The 17446-nt window shown below is 61.2% G+C and overlaps 3 protein-coding genes across 3 annotated transcripts; 2 read left to right on the top strand and 1 right to left on the bottom strand.

The window, feature by feature from the left end:
- Nucleotides 1–207: 207 nt before the first annotated feature.
- CHRNB2 (cholinergic receptor nicotinic beta 2 subunit) lies at nt 208–3388 on the bottom strand. The gene is made up of 6 exons (XM_027667755.1): nt 3237–3388; nt 2625–2770; nt 2481–2525; nt 2092–2201; nt 1025–1985; nt 208–464 (listed from the first exon to the last, which is right to left on the bottom strand). Exons 1-6 carry the CDS (start codon nt 3277–3279, stop codon nt 294–296), a joined length of 1476 nt encoding a protein of 491 aa, XP_027523556.1. The 5' UTR covers nt 3280–3388; the 3' UTR covers nt 208–293.
- A 639-nt stretch (nt 3389–4027) lies between these two features.
- On the top strand, nt 4028–11206 carry UBE2Q1 (ubiquitin conjugating enzyme E2 Q1). The gene is made up of 13 exons (XM_027667757.1): nt 4028–4397; nt 5148–5252; nt 5530–5634; nt 5927–5977; nt 7585–7725; nt 8260–8344; nt 8777–8837; nt 9366–9456; nt 9548–9606; nt 9853–9901; nt 10073–10168; nt 10305–10371; nt 10784–11206. The coding sequence occupies exons 1-13, from the start codon at nt 4113–4115 to the stop codon at nt 10813–10815; spliced, it is 1227 nt and encodes a 408-aa protein (XP_027523558.1). The 5' UTR covers nt 4028–4112; the 3' UTR covers nt 10816–11206.
- A 2815-nt stretch (nt 11207–14021) lies between these two features.
- On the top strand, nt 14022–17402 carry SHE (Src homology 2 domain containing E). The gene is made up of 4 exons (XM_027667747.1): nt 14022–14971; nt 15603–15729; nt 16530–16838; nt 17248–17402. Exons 1-4 carry the CDS (start codon nt 14579–14581, stop codon nt 17400–17402), a joined length of 984 nt encoding a protein of 327 aa, XP_027523548.1. The 5' UTR covers nt 14022–14578.
- The last annotated feature ends 44 nt before the right edge of the window (nt 17403–17446 follow it).

Here is a 17446-nt window from a genome sequence, read left to right as displayed (position 1 = left end):
CTCCTAGGAGCAGAGGAAAGCACTGGGCATGTCCCCATGGAGCTCCCTCCCTTGGCAACTGGGATTTTCCTCTTCCAGAGCCAATTTCTCCCTGTCCTCTTACATCAGTCATGGGCAGCCAGAGGCCCCCTGACCCTGAGTGCATCCTGCTCCCTCTGGCCCACAGAGCGCAGAACTGTATGAAATGACACCAGATGGCACCACCCCTGTCCTTTGTGAGTATTTATTGGTTTGCAGGGGCTGCCTGAGCCCAGCACCCGGCCCTCTGGCCCTGGGACCGGCCGTTCCCCGCGCTATTTGGAGGTGGGGGTGCCCTGGCCAAGCTGCAGCAGGGAGTTGGTGGCGTAGTTCTGGAAGAGGGGCTGGAGGAACATGCCAATGGTGCCAAAGACACAGACGAAGACGAAGATCCACAAGAAGAGACGGTCGATGACCATGGCCACGTACTTCCAGTCCTCGCTCACCTGCGCAGGACCGGGAGAAAGGCCAGATCAGGCTGGACCTTGGGCATCACCCGTCACTGCCTGGACTGGGAGTTTGGCAGCTCTCAGAGCCCCAAGTCTGCTCCCTTGGCAATGCAGCTCCCCGGGCTGCCTGCAAGCCTGCTCTGGGCCCCATGGGGCTTGTTCCCCCCACTGCCACCAGCACTGCTGAGCCCAGGAATCTCATCTCCCCAGTGAGCAGAGTCGGGACGGGGACTCTGCCAAGATCTGCAACTGCACAGTACCATACAGGGCCAGGCCTCCTGGCACCCTCCAGGTTCTCTAGAGCAGCTGCTTCAATCTGGGGCTGCAGTGGTGGGTCGGAGACCAGCATAGGACGCTCTGCTCAGGCAGAGGCTGTGATACATCTAGGCAGGGACCCACTTGGTGCTTGTGCACATCCCTTCCCATGGAGCAGCCACGAGCCAGCACACATTCTCCACCCCACGGCCCTGCCTGCACCCCACAGCTCTGTCTGCACCTCATCACTCTGCCCACCTACCCTGAGCCCTGCCCATCTCCAGGTGCATCCCCTGACTTACGCTCTGGTCATCATCCTCGCTGCGCATGTGGTCAGCAATGAAGCGCACGCCGTCCACCGCCTCCTCCAGCCCACAGCTGCAGCCGGGTGTGGGGGCCGGTGCCTGCCCCTGCCGCTCCCGGTAGCCGTTGAGCCCCTCGGCCTTGGCAGTGCCAGGGTTGGCGTAGCAGGCGCAGGTGCGGGTGCCAGCATGGAGGAAGAGGGTGGTGGCGGCTGCGCGCTCCTGGGTGTGTCGGCGCTGGCGCAGGCGCTGGCGGGCGCAGTTCTGCCGCGGCTGCTTCATGAAGAGCAGCACCGGGAGCTTGTGGAGGAAGAGGGTGCGGACCCAGGGTGGCATGGTGTGCGTGGTGGGTGAGCGGTGGTGCACGTTGAGGACGCAGACGCTGGTGACAATGGAGAAGGTCACCAGCACCATGGTGAACATGAGGTACTTGCCCACCAGCGGCACGTCCAGCGAGGTGGGTGGCACGATCTTGGAGATGAGCAGGAGGAAGACAGTGAGGGCAAGCAGGACGGAGATGCAGAGCGTCATCTTCTCCCCGCAGTCGGACGGGAGGTAAAAGACAAGGATGGCCAGGGAGGTGATGAGGATACAGGGGATGATGAGGTTGATCGTGTAGAAGAGCGGCTTGCGACGGATGATGAAATCGTAGGTGATGTCCACGTAGGTGGAGTCTTCAGGGTTCTCGTTGCGCCGCCCTGGCAGCGCCACAATGTCCCACTCGCCACTGGGCGTGAAGTCATCCAGGCTGGCCACCTCGCTCTTCAGTACCAGGTCGATCTCAGTACGGTCATAGGTCCAGGAGCGGAACTTCATGGTGCAGTTCTGCTGGTCGAAGGGGAAATGCTTCACCTCGATCTTGCAGGCGCTCTTGTAGATGGCGGGTGGCAACCAGAAGATGCTGCCGTCGTAGGAGATCACGGCGTTCGAGTAGAAGGACACCTCATACATCCCATCAGCACTGGGGCAGAGAGATGTGCTGTCAGTCCTGGGGGTGTCCAGCCTGACATAGCCCCTGGCCCTGCGTGGGGTCAGGGCATGCACAGCCTCCCCCAAAAACCACCTACTTGTTGTAGAGCACCACATCAGGCAGCCAGATGTGCTTGGAGGGCAGGCGGACCTTCTTCATGTTGTCAAAGTCCTCTGGCTTCCAAGTGAGGCGATAGTCCTCCCACTCCTGGGGACAGGGGCCATCAGCCCAGCCCGGCCACAGGGTGGAGGGGGGGACAGGGCAGAGGGGACATGAGGGCCCAACACAGGAGGTATGGGGGGCTGGGGCAGGGCAGAGTGAGCATTAGGGTCCCACACAGGGTATACTGGGGGTCCCCGTGACAGGGGTGGGCAGGGGGATGGGAAGTCTTGGGTCAGGGTAGACACTGGGCGTCCCAGTGCAGGGGGGCCCAGGACAGGATGCGGGGGGGGATCCCAGGGCCACAGCAAAGTCCAGGGTGCCCACCTGGGTCAGCCAGACGTTCGTGGTCATGATCTGCTCCCGCTCGTGCTGCAGAGAGAGGGGGGGGCAGTCACTTGGGGTGCTGGGAGGGTTCAGGGCCCCCTCTCCTCCCCAGCAGGTGGGGTAGCAGAGCCCTGGTCAACTCACCACGCTGATGAGCTGCGCCAGCGACACCATGAGCTGCACGGTCACCAGCTCGGAGCCGTTGGTTGCCGGCCGGATCAATTTGTTGTACCGCGCAGGGTCCAGCAGATACTCCACCAGCCGCTCCTCCGTGTCCGTGCCCAGGCTCCCTGGGTGGGGCACAGCGTGAGCGCCCGGCACAGGGGCCGGAGACAGAGCCTGTGCCCGGCCCGGGGCTCGGGGTGGTGGGGTGAGAGGGCGCGGGTGTCATCGCCGGACAAGGAGTGGGGAGGGACGGGGAGGGACGGAGGAGGGGCCCAAGGGACGGCAGTGCCTGGGGACGAGCAGCTTGGAGGGAAATCTGGGCAGGGCTGGGGGCTCCCCTCTGGCCTCCCTTGCCTGTCCCTCCTGTCCCTGCCCGTCCATGACACCCCCTCCCCCGTCCCTGCCCGTCCCTGCCCACCCCCGGCGAGGCCCCGCAGAGCCCCGAGGGGGTCGGAGAGTGCCAGCGGCACCGAGGCCGGTACCGGGTCTGTACCGGGTCTGTGCCGAGCGGTCCCGTGCAACAAGCGCAGCCCCCGGGCCCGGCCCGGTCCTGTGCCGGTGTCCAAGCCCCCCCCGACCCCCGGCACTCACGTCTGAGCGCGGCGAGCAGGCAGAGGACGCGGAGCAGCGCCATGGGGGCGGCCCCGATGCCGCCGCCGGTGCCTGGCGCTGTCCGCGGTGCTGACCGGCCGCTGTCCGCGGTGCTGGAGCCGGCGGCGGCCCGGGCGGGGCGGCCCCGAGCGGGAGGCGGTGCCGGGCGCTGCGCCGGGGCCGCCCCGCGCTCCCCGCTCCGCCGTCGTCACCGCCGCCGTCACCGGCCCCGGGGCCGCCCCCCTCCGCCCCCGGGACGCGGCGGAGGGTCCGGGCTGCTCCAGCGGGGTCCCTGCAGCGGGCGGGGAACCGAGGGCGGGGGGAGCAGGGGAAGAACCCGCGGGCGGATCCTGAGACCGGAGTCCCCCTGGGACCCACCGGGAGGGGGGGCCCAGGCACCAGGACTCCTCCGGGCTTCAGAGACCCCCTGTGCCTGCTGCCTCCCTATGCCCCGTTGCCCCCTGGTCGTCTCGGTTCCCCCCGGTGCGCCCCGGTCTCTTCCGGTCCTCCCCTATGTCCTGGTCCCCTCGGTCCCCCTGGTCCCTCCTGGCCCCCCCGGTCCCCACTGTGCCCCGGTCCCCCCCACTCCTCTCCGGCCCCCCCGGTGTCCCCTGGGCTCAGCCCGGTCCCCCCCGGTGCCCCCACGTGACCCCTCCCGGGTGGAGGTGGGGCTCCCCACTGGCCCCGCCCCCTTCCCCGCTCCCCGGCTGCTCCCGGTCCGTCACTTCCGTTCCCGTCTCACGGCGCTTCCGGCGGGCTCGGCCCCGCCCGTTCCGGCAGCGGCACTTCCGGGAGCGGGGCCGTCCCGCCGCCATCTTGGGCCGGCTCCGGGGCTGCGGCGGCGGCGGCGGCTGGAGCGGGTCCCTCCATGGGAAGATGCAGCGGGCGGGGCCGGAGGAGGCGGCGGGGGCGCAGGCGGCGGCGGGGGGTCCCGGGCGGAGCGGCGCCGAGGTGGCGGCGGCCCCCGCCGGGCGGCTCCTGAGGCGGGAGTTGCGGCTGCTCGAGTCCATCTTCCACCGCGGCCACGAGCGGTTCCGCATCGGCAGCGCCTGCCCGGACGAGATCAGCTGCGAGTTCGTACCAGGGGCCGGAGCCCGCGCCGGCGCCTCCGCCTCCCGGGGGCCGCCGCCGGGGCCGGTCCGTATCCACTGCAACATCACGGTGAGGCCCCGGGGGGACGAAGGGCCCGGGGGCTGCGAGGTTACCGCGGGGGCTGCCCCGGCCCGGGCGGCTCCCCCTCCGCCGCGGGGGCTGTGCCCTCGTTCTCTCTGCCTCCCTCGGTTTTGTTTTGGGGGTTCCCCCGGGGGGGCCCTGACCCGCCTGGAGAAGGGGCACCCGCGGCTCCTCCCGCCCGCTCTGGCTCCTCCTCACTGGGCTTTTAGGGATTCTGGGTTGCGGATCCCCTCCTGTGTCACAGGTTACAGCTGTTTGGGGGCTCTGTGTGAGGAGCAGCAGAGCCTAGGAAGCACCCGGCGCAGAGTCTGTGTCCGAGATTTTCCAGAGGGGCGGATCGGGAGCGCTGCCGGAGGCTCTGCTCCGTGTTAAAGGTGCTGCCGGGCTCTTCTCCCGCAGCCGCTGGGGTAGAGCTGCGAGAGGAGGGGCCCCTGGGCAGCCCGGGATGCTCTCGGTGTCCTGCTTCAAGCATCGATGGCCCCGCGACCACTGGGGGTCCAAAATGCTACCACCTCGGGCTGGGGGAATGGGAACAGAGCTAGCCGAGCACGGTCAGAGCAGGGCTTTGCTCTGCCCTCAGCCCTAGGGTATGCTCTGCCCTCAGCCTCCGGGATTATCCTAGAGGGGGGATATCACCTGTGGCCTGGTCTCTGGTTTGTGGGGCTGCAGCCCCCACCCAGCCCAGCTTTGTCTCTGCCATGGCCTCCCTACCACCAACACTCCTTCTCCTCCTTCCAGGAGTCTTATCCAGCTGTGCCCCCGATCTGGTCTGTGGAGTCGGACGATCCCAACCTGGCAGCTATCCTGGAGAGGCTGGTGGAAGTCAGGAAAGGAAACACGCTGGTGAGGCGCCGCTGCCTTGGGAGGGGGAAGGGGGGGCTGGCTGCTCATGGGGGGTAAATCCCTGCTCGTGTGTCCTCTGTCACCCGAGATGGGGGTGTGACTGCTCTCCAGAAATTTGAGATGAGCAGCTCTGGCTTTGTTTGGTGCTGGGGTGGGGTTTTGCTGCTCCGAGCAGGAAGGAGCAGCCCCGGGGCCTTCCCTCATTCACTGCAGCGCTGGGGCTCAGTTTGGTGAGGGGGCCCCTGCACCTCCCTGACCCTCTCGGCTCTCCCAACAGCTGCTGCAGCACCTGAAGAGAATAATCTCTGACCTCTGCAAACTCTACAACCTCCCCCAACACCCAGATGTTGAAATGCTGGACCAGCCTCTGCCGGCAGAACAAGTGAGTTGGCTCGGGAGGAGGCTCCCAAAGCTCAGCAAACCAGGTCCCTGGAGTATGCATTGGATGCTTCTGGGGGTTACCAGAGGAGGAACACGAGTGAGGGGTTGGATTTCTGTCCTGGGTGATGCCAGCCAGCTCCACTGAGCCTTAGGGCTGTTTCCTGTAAAGGCTCTTGGTTCCACTTTGCTTTTAATTTGGTTCAGCCTGTACAGCCCTGTTTGACCTCACCTTGGAAGCACCTGGGGTATTGCCCCGGGATGCTGACCGTGCCATCTCTGTCCTGTCCTCACAGAGCACACAGGAAGAGGTGTCCTCTGAAGAGGAAGATGAGGAGATGCCAGAGGTAAGTGCCCCCTTGCTGTAGGAGGAGATACGCCGGAGGGCTGAGCACAGGGAGGTGCTGAGAGGTGTGAAGGCACAGGGCCAGTGCCTGGGAGGAGCTCCTGGAGTGCAGGCAGGGAAGTTTGATTTAGAGGCTGGATAGTTCTCAGCGTTTTGATACTGAGCCACATCTGGGAGCCACCTGTTCACAAACCCCAGGGGAGTGCAGAAGCCAAGCGGCACAGCTGTATCCTCCAGAGGCATGTGGGTGAACTGTGAGCAGAGCTGCTTGGACAATATTTGCTGTTCTCCAGAGTCTGAAATTCCCTCAGGAGAGATGGGATTTCCAGGTTGCTGTTGCTGACAGGGGAGTCACCGTGCAAATGGGACTCCCACAGGGGGCTGAGTGAACCAGTGAGCTGATTGCTGGGAGCAGCAGAGGCAGCCACCCTTCACTGCAGGCTGGGGGCATCGTGCTGCAGAACCCATAGGCTCTGGTTGTTTGGTTTGCAGTTTAGAGAGCTCTAGAAGTGGGTGGAATAATCTTGAATCTCCATGGTGACGTTTAGCGATGCCTCACACACTCCTCTGGGGTGTGAGCAGCACGGGCACTGAGTCAGCAGTGCTGTGGAGCCTGGAGGCAGGTCACTGAGCAGCAGCACCCAGCAGTTTGGGAGGGGTTTAGCAAAGTTAATTGATTGCTAAATCCGGGCTAGGCTTTGCCAGGGGAAAAGGAGAAGGGTTAAACTGGCACCAACATAAGCTCAGGGGTCTGCAGATCTGCCACTTCGTGATAAATCAGTGCTGTATGAGGCCTCATGCTCCTGTGGGCTGGAAAATAAATCCCCAGGAGCTGAGCATTCCCCCTCATGCCTTCTGCTAATGCCAGGTGTCATTGTGGAGGGGGAACACTCTCATGTAGAGCAAAGGTTTTGTGCTGAGCGGTAGGATTTGTTGGGCTGTGTGGAGCAGCAGAGCTGCTCCCTGGCACAGAGATTCATTATGCAGGTTAATCCACTTGAAGGATTTTCTAGGAGGATCCGTTCTCCTGTGTGACAGTCTAAAAATGTCAAAGCCCTTCCAAAAATGCTGCTCAACTAGAATAGCTATGGGCAGCCTGGAGAGGCCGGAATAAACACTTGTTCTGAGGATTTAGTGCCAGTGCTGAAGCTGTGCATTATTCCCACAGCCATTTCCAGGCAGCTGAACACCGTGTGCATGGGTAGAGATCTCTGCAGTGGGCCCAAATGGCTGCAACTGGTTTTTACTGGTTATTCACATCAAGTTCTGCCATTGATGAGTGGTGGTGTGGGAAGGTGTAAGGGGCAGAGGCTCTGCCAGGGTCAGGTACCACATTGGGGGTGTGCTGAGCTGATCTGCAAAGAGTCCCCAGACACACTGAAATGTCCCCTCTTGTTGAGGGAAGAACAGCTCTTATTGAGCTTGCATGAACCTAGTGCAGTGTCCAGGCCTTGTGTGTTCCATTCTGTTTGTGCCTCAGGTCAGGACTGGGGGCTTCCCGGGGTGAAAGAGTTGCACTAGGAATCCTTGCTGGGTCAGGGCAGCTCTGTACTCAGAGCAGGGAGGAGCCAAGGCACATCTCTTTGAGGTCTCCTCTTCCCTTCCCAGGACACTGAGGACTTGGACCACTATGAGATGAAAGAGGAGGAGCCAGCAGATGGGAGGAAGATGGAGGATGAAGGCATTGGGAAGGAAAACCTGGCCATTTTAGAGAAAATAAAAAAGAACCAGAGGCAAGATTACTTAAATGTACGTGTCGCCTGGCAGGCAGGCGGGTTGGGGGAGCAGAGGGACTCAAGGGCAAGAGCGACTGAGACACCTGCCAGCCCTTCAGCCCTAAATCAGGGACCATCCCCAGCCAAAGGTACAACAGTGGCTCTCAAGAACTGGTGGGGCTGAAGCAGAGAAGTCTGTGATCTGTCTCTGCAACTCCCAGAGGGTGCCCCCAAGTCGTTGGTGCTACGGGGGGTGGCCCTCCTGTGGTGAGATTTGGGCATCCCCTCTGCCTCCAGAAGCTGCAGGCTCTAGAGGCAGCTCTTGGATTTTGCTTTTGTACCTCTGGGCTGAGATTTTTAAACAGTAGAGAGCACACGAAGGCATTTCTGCTGCAACTGTGCTGCCTGGGGTGGCGTATTTGGAGCAAGGGATGGACTGAGAAGTGAGGGGCAGACTGGTCTGCTACAGAGGCTGGACAGGGTTGTAGCTCAGGTGTTGACCTCGTAGAGCAATGGCCATGGTGGGTGCAGCATAACAGTGCAACTTCCCCCCTCCCCTCCCTCGCAGGGTGCAGTGTCTGGGTCTGTGCAGGCCACCGACCGGCTAATGAAGGAGCTCAGGGATATTTACCGATCACCAAGTTTCAAGGGCGGTGAGTGCTGCGGGGACCTCCAGGGAGGAGAGTTCCTCCTCGTTCTGGGGGCACCTAATGGACCTGGGAGCTGTTCTGCTCAGCTGGGGGGAGGTCTCTGGCCTTTGGTGGCTGTGGCTTTGTCAAGAGTGAGCAAAACCTCTCTGTTGCCCTCTCTGTTCTCTACCATTGCTGGGTGGAAGTGAGGAGCATGCTGTGGGTTGGAGGATTATCTGGCTTTGAGTGGGATGGTGCTCCAGTCCCTTTTCCGAGCCCAGGGACTCAGGGAAAGAAACTGCTGCCCTCAGGACTGTCCTGGATAAGTGCTGCTTTTCATGGAGGCACTGCCCAAGTGAGGTAGTGCTGCAGGGTCCAGGGGATTTGAAATCTGAGTGACCCCTCGACCCCCTCTCGGTTTTCCCCTGCAGTGACCCACCTCTGTTCTTCTTACAGGATACTATGCAGTTGAACTAGTGAATGACAGCCTGTACGATTGGAACGTCAAACTCCTGAAGTAGGTGGCCCAGCTTGGGATTGTGTAGTTATGGTGGGTCTTGGTGGTGGGATCAGAAGGTCCCTGTGAACAGAGGGGACGTGAGCAGGACAGGGCAGCACCCAGCAGTTCTTGGGTTAGCCTCTCTCAGGCAACTGGCTTGCTGTCTCCATGTCAGAAGGGGGCTGATACCTCCAGGGAAAGATGAGATAATGTGAGGGCTTGCAAGTCTCTGCTGTTCCTAGAGTCCGGAAAGAGGTGCATCAGGCAAACCCCGAGCTTTCACACTCTCCAGACACCAGTGCTGCCTTTTCCTTGGGCCAGGCAGTCTTTATTTTTAAGCTGGCAGCATGCAAAAGGGGTGTGATGGTCTTCTCTGCAAAGCAGGAGCAGAATGCCAGCAGCCCGTGCTGGCACTGCCCTCGGTGAGGGCCTGGGGCCCGTGAGGCTGCCTGGCAGTGCAGGTACGGCGGCTCTGGGGTGAGCTGACAGCACGACTGGCCTGAGGTGTCTGGCCCTGACTGACTCTCTGGGGTGTTCCTGCCGCAGGGTTGACGAGGACAGCGCTTTGCACAACGATCTCCAGATCCTCAAAGAGAAAGAAGGAACAGATTTCATCCTCCTCAACTTCTCCTTTAAAGTAAGGTTCCCCCTCCTCAAGAGGCACCTGCCTGGGTGAGGCTTCAAAGAACACCTTTCTCAACAGCTTTGCTTCCCTTCTCGCATTCCAGGATAACTTTCCTTTTGATCCACCGTTCGTAAGGGTTGTGTCCCCAGTGCTGTCAGGGGGGTGAGTAACCATTTGCCTCTCTCTGCTCTGCAGAGCTGCTTCCTGCAACAGTTTTCACTGGCTTTATCCAGCATCATGACCTCCCTGATATGGGTTTGCTGTAGGGAAGCAGAGACTGGGATGGTGGATTTTTTTTTAGTGTATTTCTTCCATCTGAGATCTGATCAGAGATGTTTCACCTCTGGAGCAGTGGGTGGGTGTGGCTGCATCCATTTCTGCAGTAATTTTGTCTCATTCCTTCCCCAGGTATGTTCTGGGTGGCGGTGCCATCTGCATGGAGCTGCTCACCAAACAGGTGGGTACTGGTCCCTGCAGAGGCTGGGGGAGCTGCTCTACCTGCCACACTCCACATTCCTGCTGGATCCTACTATGCCCTTGCTTGGCACAGCTGGGGGAGGCTGTTTGGTTGCATTGAGGGGCACAGCCCCCAGGGTGGGTCTGACCTCACCACATGTTGCTCTCCCAGGGCTGGAGCAGCGCCTACTCCATCGAGTCAGTGATCATGCAGATCAGCGCGACGCTGGTGAAAGGGAAAGCACGAGTACAATTCGGAGCCAATAAGGTAAGTAAGACCTGGCTGGTACAAGAGAAAGGTGGGTGATAGGGGAGAGGCAGACGGAGGCACAGCCAGCTCTGGCTATGGGATGGCTTGCCCGAGGTTCCTGCTGGACTGATCATCTCTCTGCCTTCTACTGCAGAACCAGTACAGCCTGACAAGAGCACAGCAGTCCTACAAGTCCCTGGTTCAGATCCATGAGAAGAATGGTAAGGGCTGAGGGATGGGGGCCTGTGTTTCCCCTTGCTCATTTGGGCTCCCCAGACGAGCTGCTTGAGTTTTATCCCGCTCCAAGTGCAGAGGTGACCTGGAGGCAGGGGCACCTGTTGGAATGCAGAGTGTGGGTGCAGCATGCTGCTGCCCTCCCTGATGCCCAGGGATGGGCTCCTGCGGCTGTAACTAGAGGCAGCACCTCACTGAATGCTTGGACTTGATCTGAGAGGTCTTTTCCAACCTAAACAATTCTGTGATTGTCCATGGTGTCAGGAAGTAACCCAGAGGGAAAGCTTTCCACTAATCGGGGAGACGTGGCCTTTTGGAAGTGGGAAAGCAGCTTTTCCAGGCACAGATTCCCGTTGCCCATGCAACTTCCTCCCTCACAGATCTCTCTCCTCATTCCAGGCTGGTACACACCACCCAAGGAGGATGGCTAGTGCCGATGCTGCAGGACCAATCTGATTATCTTCTGGATGCTCTACTTGGATCTTACTGATGCCTCTTGGCTTTCTCCCAGGATGTAATAGCTCTGCCTGTTGTGGGACAATACTGGCTGTTCAAAACTCTAAATAAAACTGTTTAAGGAGTTGGACTGCCCCAGAACACTTGCTGGGCCCATGCTAGCAGGCATTCTTGTTAAAACAAACTCGAACCTCTTGTATCGCTGGAAACTTTTGACTCTACTCCAGTCTAGAGCGTCCTCCTTACCTATGCTATGGATTTAATTTATTTTCTTATTTCATGTACACTGCTTTTTTTTGTTACAGTGTATGATGGATGTGTATGGAAAATGTATCTTTGGAGAAAAATTACAGTTTGTTAATTTGAGAATGCTGGTCTAACTCATTCTTTGCAAGCTGCTGCTGGGTGGGTTGTGCCCTAAGAACTCTGCTGCAGCCCTGGTGCCAGGGTGGGGAGATGGATGGAGCCACGGTGGGCTCAAGCCCTGCAGGAACAGCTGGAGCAGCTGCCTTGGAAGAAGAAAAGCCTGTCTCCCCTTGGCCAAACCCATCTCTTCATAAACTGCGAACTTGCAACTCAAAGCACAGAGGGGGAGATCTGAGGCTGTCCTCTGCCATGCAGAGGTTGTGGGTACAGCCCAGGACTGCCAGCTCCCGCCCCAGCTTCTCTCTCTCCTCTTGCCCAGCAGCGAGATGAACAGAGGCCCAACTGTGCCCAGCCCAGAGCTATAGCTCTTTGTCCTCTTTCTCCCCACTAGCTGTGGGTGGGGTCTGAGCCCCTCACCCCAGTACCTGCTGTGCTGTGGATGCAAAAACTGCTGCGGGGAGGGGAGTGTAGGCACTGCTCTGGCCACCACTGCTCCTGACCAGGACCTGCTCTGGTAGCGAGCACCTCATTCGATGGTGGTTTGTTTTACTTTCCCTCCTCAAACTCTTGTTCCTGCTCACCTTGGTGCTCCAGCCCTCCATGGATGGTGTTGCTGCATTTGTGGCCTGTTGCCTCGAATCCCCCCAGCTCTGTCTTAAGTCTGCTGGAAGGAGATTTGGGTGTCAGAGCTCCTCTAACTTGAGCTGTGTCCTCAGTTGGAGGGCATTGCTGACGCACTAGTGTCAAAGCTGGGACCATGGGTATTAATTCACTGTGTTTGAATAAAAGTTATTAGAAAATCAAAGGGCCTCAGAACTCCATTATCTACTTCAGCAGCTGGTCCCCTGTCCTGCTCGAAGCCTTGGAAATAAAAAAGATGCTGTTGGAGGGGGATTAGTAATGGCTCTGGTATCAGCTGGGGACTATTTTTAAGTGCTTTGCTGAAGGACCCGAGAGTTTGTGATGCTGAGCAGCTCTGCCCTGTTTCCTTCTCCACCCCGGACCAGGGGCTGGGGGGAGCTCTGCTCTTCTCTTTAGCTCAGGAACCTGCTGGGTGGGGTGTTAAGCTGATTTAATGATGGTGTAAAACATTTGTGGGGGTTTCTCTCTGGTGAGGTGCGGACTACTCTGCCGAGCCTAGCGTTGGGTTGGGATTGGGTATGCTGAGTTGGCTAGGAGACCTCGTGGGTGCATGCTCTCAAATCCTGGCAGCTTTCTGGGCTGGGATGAGCAGAACTGAAGAAGGCCCTGCAGGACCCTCTCTGTCAGTGGAATGCTGACCTGGCAGGCACTGGGGCTGGAAGCACGGCAGGAGCAGCCTGAGCTGGCGTCTGGCAGGCGCCTGCCAGTCCTGTTTGTTTGCACCTGCCTGTCCCACTCCAAGCTGGGCTTGGTGCTCGTCACCACTGTGCTGGCTCAGCGCTTGTTTTGTCTTCTCAGGGAAGCAGGTGCATGGTGGTGCCATCTGTCACCGCTGCCAAAGGTAGTCCCAAAGCCTTTCCCTGCAGGAGCTGGTAGAGGATAAGGGCGTAGGGGAGACTTGGAGGAGGAGACGCATGGATGGCAAATCACCGGTTGCGCTGCCGCAGCACCAAACCACTGAGAGGGTGCTGCCTGTGTGTCTGTCCTGTTGAGGCCCTGTAAATGACTGAGGGAGACTTTAAGTCTGCCAAGGAAAGAAAAGGAGCTGGTACCCAAGGGAAGCAGAGTTTTCCTTGAGCTCGAGAAGGCAAAACTAGAGCCTACTGAGATCCCCACTGGCAGTTTGGGTGCCAGCCCATCCCTGCGAGGCACATCCTGCCCAGCAGCGCCAGCAAGGAAACTGCCATCACTTCCTATGCAGTGCCAGCACCAAGCACCTCCCTGCACCTGGATTTGGGCAGCACGTTGCTGGTTGGGGTCAGTTCTCCCAGTGATCCCTCACAGAGAAGCCTCCCTGGGGAGGGGGGAAGAAGGCAGGGAGGAGGCAGCTGGTCTGTGGGGATGTTTTCTGGCTCCTACAAGGAAGAGGAGCCTGTGTCCTGATCCCAGACTCCCACCCTGGGGACTTGGGGAGCAATTTTACCTGCAAAACCCCCTCCCCATTCCGTGCTGTTGCAAAGGCACGGGTAAGTGCCCCCCGGCGCTGTGCAGCCCGGCAGGAAGCCAAACCGCTGGGCTCAGCTGGGTTTTTCCGGCAAGGTATCAGCACAGATCTTGGCTGGTGTGGCGTGAACCGCGGCTGCGGCAGCAGTGAGTGCATTGGCGCTGTGCTTGTGACCCGTTAGGCTGTGCACGGGAGGCTGTGCACAGAGTCCTTGTACAGGGGGTTGTGCACAGTCTTCATCCATAGGGTCCATAGGATCCACGCCCAGGCTTAATTCATAGCGCCCACGTTCAGATCTCATCCGTAAAGTCCATAAATTCCACCCATAAGGTCCACTGAGTCCATGCGCAGGCTCCACCCATGGGGTCCACGCCCGGGGGCTGTGCAGGGGGGCCCGCGCACGGAAGTCTGTGTTGTGGGATCTCTGTGCGGGGGTCCGCACGCAGTGTCCGTCTGTGGGTTCCATGTGCAGTTCCTGTGCCATCAGCCGGGCAGGGTCCCAAGGTCTCCCAGCCCCTTTGGGACGGGCCCCCCACCGAAGCTGCCCTGCCTTCCCAGGGCTCCTCCTGTCCGCCGGGGCCGCGACCGCCTGCCAGGCTGGTCCCTCGCTGTTCCCCGGGGCCGCCCCCTCCGGATCTGGGCGGGGAGCGCCGGCCCCACCACCCCCTCCGGCCCCTCCGGCCCCGGCCCGGCTCGACCCGTCCCGCCGCCGCCGCATGGGGCCCCCCGGGCCGGCCTGACCCCTCGCCAAAGCCCCGTCGCCCCCGGAGACGGACCCCGTCGAGGAGCCGCGACGGGATCCCCCGGCTGCCCGGACCCTTCGGAGCACGGAGAGACCCCTCCCGCTCCCGTCCCCGGCAACAGGGGACTCCCAGAGCGGCCCAAGGACTGCCCCGGCCGGACCCCCTCGACGCCCGGCGAGACCCCCTACTCGACCCATTGCTGGATCAGAGAGCCCGGCCCCCGCCGGAGCCCTTCCGAGGGGCGAGGGACCCCCGAGGGGACGAGGTCCCTTCCCCGGGCCACGGGAGCCGGCACCCCTGGGGACCCACCGGTTGTCCCCGCGGGGGCGAAGGACGCCTGGAGCCCCCTACGAAGGCCCCGGCCCCCCGGCCCTCATCCCCCGTCCCGGGCTGGCCCCCGGCCGCAGAGGATCCCGTCTCCGGGGCTGGGGGCAACCGGGCTGCCCAGTGCCCCCCGGCTGAGCCGACCCTGAGCCGGCGGGGCGGCCGTGGGGTGTCGACGAGCCCCGGGGGGGCTTCGGCACCCTGCAGCTCCCGGGTCCCATGGCGGCCAAGTGGTTCAAGGAGTTCCCATCCAACCTGAAGACGGTTTCGGAGAGGGCTCGGCCGGGCAGCGGGAGCCTCGGGAAGAGCCGCAAAAATTCAACTGCTGAGCTTGGAGGCTGCCGGGCGGCAGGGGGTGGCAAGGAAGGGGGCAGCCGGCTGTCACGGGACAACCTGCAGGGTCTGCTCCAGGCCGCCACTGGGAAGATGCGGAAGAATTCTCGAGCGGAGGGAGGCACGCCGGAGGGACCCCCCAAAACCTGCGGTGCCTACATCAACCGCCTCATCAAGGTGGAGGCTCCCGAGAAGAATGGGAAGGGATACCCTGGCCCCCTGCCCGCTGGCCCGCCTGCCCCCGAGCAGGACAAGGGAAAGACCCCCAAGACAGAGACGGTAAGGCAGGGACCGAGGTGGGGGAGGGGGAGGCGCACTGTGGGGAGCCTGCGGCAGTGGCAGCTTTAACCGCTTTGGGCTTCTGACTCATTAGCCCGCTAACTCTGGTCTTTCATCCCACTCGGCTCCACTGCTTTCAAATCCCTTCAAAGCTACCTTCATCCCAACTGCCCTTCATCAGCCGGGCAAGGGTGAGAGGGGTCGCCGGGCCCCCTCGCCACGTCCCATGTGTCCCATCCTACCCTGACCCCAGCGCTCGGCTGCTGGTTGAACAAAGACTGATGTAAAGTTTTTCTGGGAAGCTAGACTTTCACCCCTGCACAGCCTTTGGGGGACTGGGAGCTAGATGGGGGGCGGGGGGAGGGGGCGTTGCTGTCACACAAAAGGGTCCCAGAGTTCCCTCCAGGCTCCTCCCCACCGCTGAGGTGCATAGGGATGGACACTGCCCCCACCCAAAGGTGCCACTGGATGCACCCTCCTGGGGTTGTGACATGGCTCCATTTACCCCAGCGGAGCCGCCATCCTCCCCTGGGGACCCCAGTCTCCTGTTCCCAGTTCTGTGCCAGTGGCATCCCTGACACCCCTTCTGGGTCCCCTGCCCTGAGGCCAGCAGTGCCTGTCCCCTCATCAGGTCGTCATCCTGGAGGACTATGCTGACCCCTACGACGCCAAGCGCACCAAGGAGCAACGGGACGCCGAGCGCCTGGGGGAGAATGACGGGTACATGGAGCCCTACGATGCCCAGCAGATGATCACAGGTATGTGCCATGTTGAGCTATGCCACGGCACCGCAGCTGGTACCACTCCCCAGCCGGGAGTGCACAGCAGCCCTTGGAGCCACCCGGCACGGGAGGCTTCAGGAACAGGAAAGCTGCTTGCTGCTTCCTGTGGCTGTGTGGGGCCAGATAAGGAGTGGGAGCAAGGCCGGACACTGACCTGTGCCCGCCGGCCCCTTGACCGCTGCCATGACCTGCTGCCACCGCCTGATGGGTGCGTATGGCCAGCGCAAAACTCTCAGTGACCCCAGTCATCCCAGGGTGAGGGTACCGCCCCCCTGAGACTCCTCCGTGGTCATGCCCCCCAGATGGTGACCCCTCAGGGCCGGCGTGGCGACCATCCAGCTGGCCACAACAACAGGAACTGACTGGGCCGGAAGCTGGAAATAAAAGATTTGCTGCTGATGGTTTTTTTCCGTGCGGGGCAGCCCAGGCTGTTTGGTGGAGACTGGTGTCGTGGGGAGAAGCAGGGGGCCAGGAGGGGTGAGCCCCCCGGGGTGGCCTCCCCCGTGGCTAGGCTCCAGCCTGGGGTGTAGCATCCTGCCCCTGCAGGACCCAGCTGGCCCCACCACTGTGGGGCTGTGCCTGTGGCGCCAGGGCCGCGACAGCAGACCAGGCGCCATGAGGATGGGCCCCTTCCTGCTCCTGCTCCTCCCAAGCTGGTTCCCAATGGGGCGTTCCCAGTATGGGGTCTCCTGTGCACATCCCTCTCCAAGGGCTGGTATTGGGAGTGGGGGGGTCTAAGGGGACACATCCTGACCCACCATCCCTCTTCCCCACAGAAATCCGTCGTCGGGGCTCCAAGGACCCCCTGGTCAAAACTATCCTGCTGCTGGACGGTCCTGGCGAGCCGGGGGAGGGGGGTGCCAAACTGGAGCCGGCCAAGTGGCTGGGGGTCAAGGAGGTGGCAGGGAAGGGGTCACAGCTCTACGACACCCCCTATGAGCCTGGGGAGGGGGTGGCTGGGGGGACCCCGGAGCGCAGGGTGAGGGCCAGTGACGGGCGTCTGCCCGAGAACGACGAGCGCCCAGCGGGAGAGTACGAGCAGCCCTGGGAGTGGAAGAAGGAGCAGATTGTCAAAGCATTGTCAGGTAGGGGACAGGCATGGGATGGGAATGGGGATGACAACAGGGACAGGGATGGGGACAGACTTTTTAGCAGGACAAGAGGGGATGGTTTTAAACTATAAGGGGAAATTTAGATTAGATATAAGAAGGTTTTTGTGCTGGAGGGTGGCGAGGCACTGGCACAGGTTGCCCAGAAAGGTGGTAGATGTTTGCAAGGTCAAGTTGGATGGGGCTCTGAGCAACCAGATGTAGCTGAAAATGTCCCTTTTCATGGGGTTGGACCAGATGGGAACAGGTACGTGGATGGAGAAGGGGACGGAACTGGGGCTGGGGAAGGTGCCAAGGCTGGGGATAGGGACAGAGCTAAGGGTGGGGATTAGAAGTGGAAGTGGCCTAGAAGGGCTTTTGGAGGCTCATATCTCATCCTTCCCAGTCCAGTTTGAGGGCTCAGAACGTCCCAAAGAGGAGACGCTGCGGCAGCACCTACGCCAGAAGAGCTGGACCCCCAAGATGCTGAAGCCGGCGGGGGCCGAGCACAGTGAGGGGGAGCGGGTGGACCCTGCCCTGGCACTGGAAAAACAGCCGTGAGTTGCGAGGCCAAGCCATGTGTGAGAAACGGTGGGCAGGGGGGG

The sequence above is a fragment of the Corapipo altera genome, unplaced genomic scaffold (genome assembly GCF_003945725.1).
Source record: "Corapipo altera isolate COAL_440 unplaced genomic scaffold, ASM394572v1 106, whole genome shotgun sequence".
Taxonomy (NCBI): domain Eukaryota; kingdom Metazoa; phylum Chordata; class Aves; order Passeriformes; family Pipridae; genus Corapipo; species Corapipo altera.
Note: the sequence above shows the minus strand (reverse complement) of the source record. Positions and strands in the feature narration are given on the sequence as shown.

Coding starts and splice junctions, on each gene's coding strand:
- CHRNB2 (XM_027667755.1), bottom strand. CDS start 3,279: ATGGCGCTGCTCCGCGTCCTCTGCCTGCTCGCCGCGCTCAGAC. Junction 2,526..2,624: donor TGGCGCAGCTCATCAGCGTG/GTGAGTTGACCA, acceptor CTCTCTCTGCAG/CACGAGCGGGAGCAGATCAT. Junction 2,202..2,480: donor CGAACGTCTGGCTGACCCAG/GTGGGCACCCTG, acceptor CCCTGTCCCCAG/GAGTGGGAGGACTATCGCCT.
- UBE2Q1 (XM_027667757.1), top strand. CDS start 4,113: ATGCAGCGGGCGGGGCCGGAGGAGGCGGCGGGGGCGCAGGCGGCGGCG. Junction 7,726..8,259: donor AGAGGCAAGATTACTTAAAT/GTACGTGTCGCC, acceptor CCTCCCTCGCAG/GGTGCAGTGTCTGGGTCTGT. Junction 9,607..9,852: donor TCCCCAGTGCTGTCAGGGGG/GTGAGTAACCAT, acceptor TTCCTTCCCCAG/GTATGTTCTGGGTGGCGGTG.
- SHE (XM_027667747.1), top strand. CDS start 14,579: ATGGCGGCCAAGTGGTTCAAGGAGTTCCCATCCAACCTGAAGACGGTT. Junction 14,972..15,602: donor AGACCCCCAAGACAGAGACG/GTAAGGCAGGGA, acceptor TCCCCTCATCAG/GTCGTCATCCTGGAGGACTA. Junction 15,730..16,529: donor TGCCCAGCAGATGATCACAG/GTATGTGCCATG, acceptor TCTTCCCCACAG/AAATCCGTCGTCGGGGCTCC.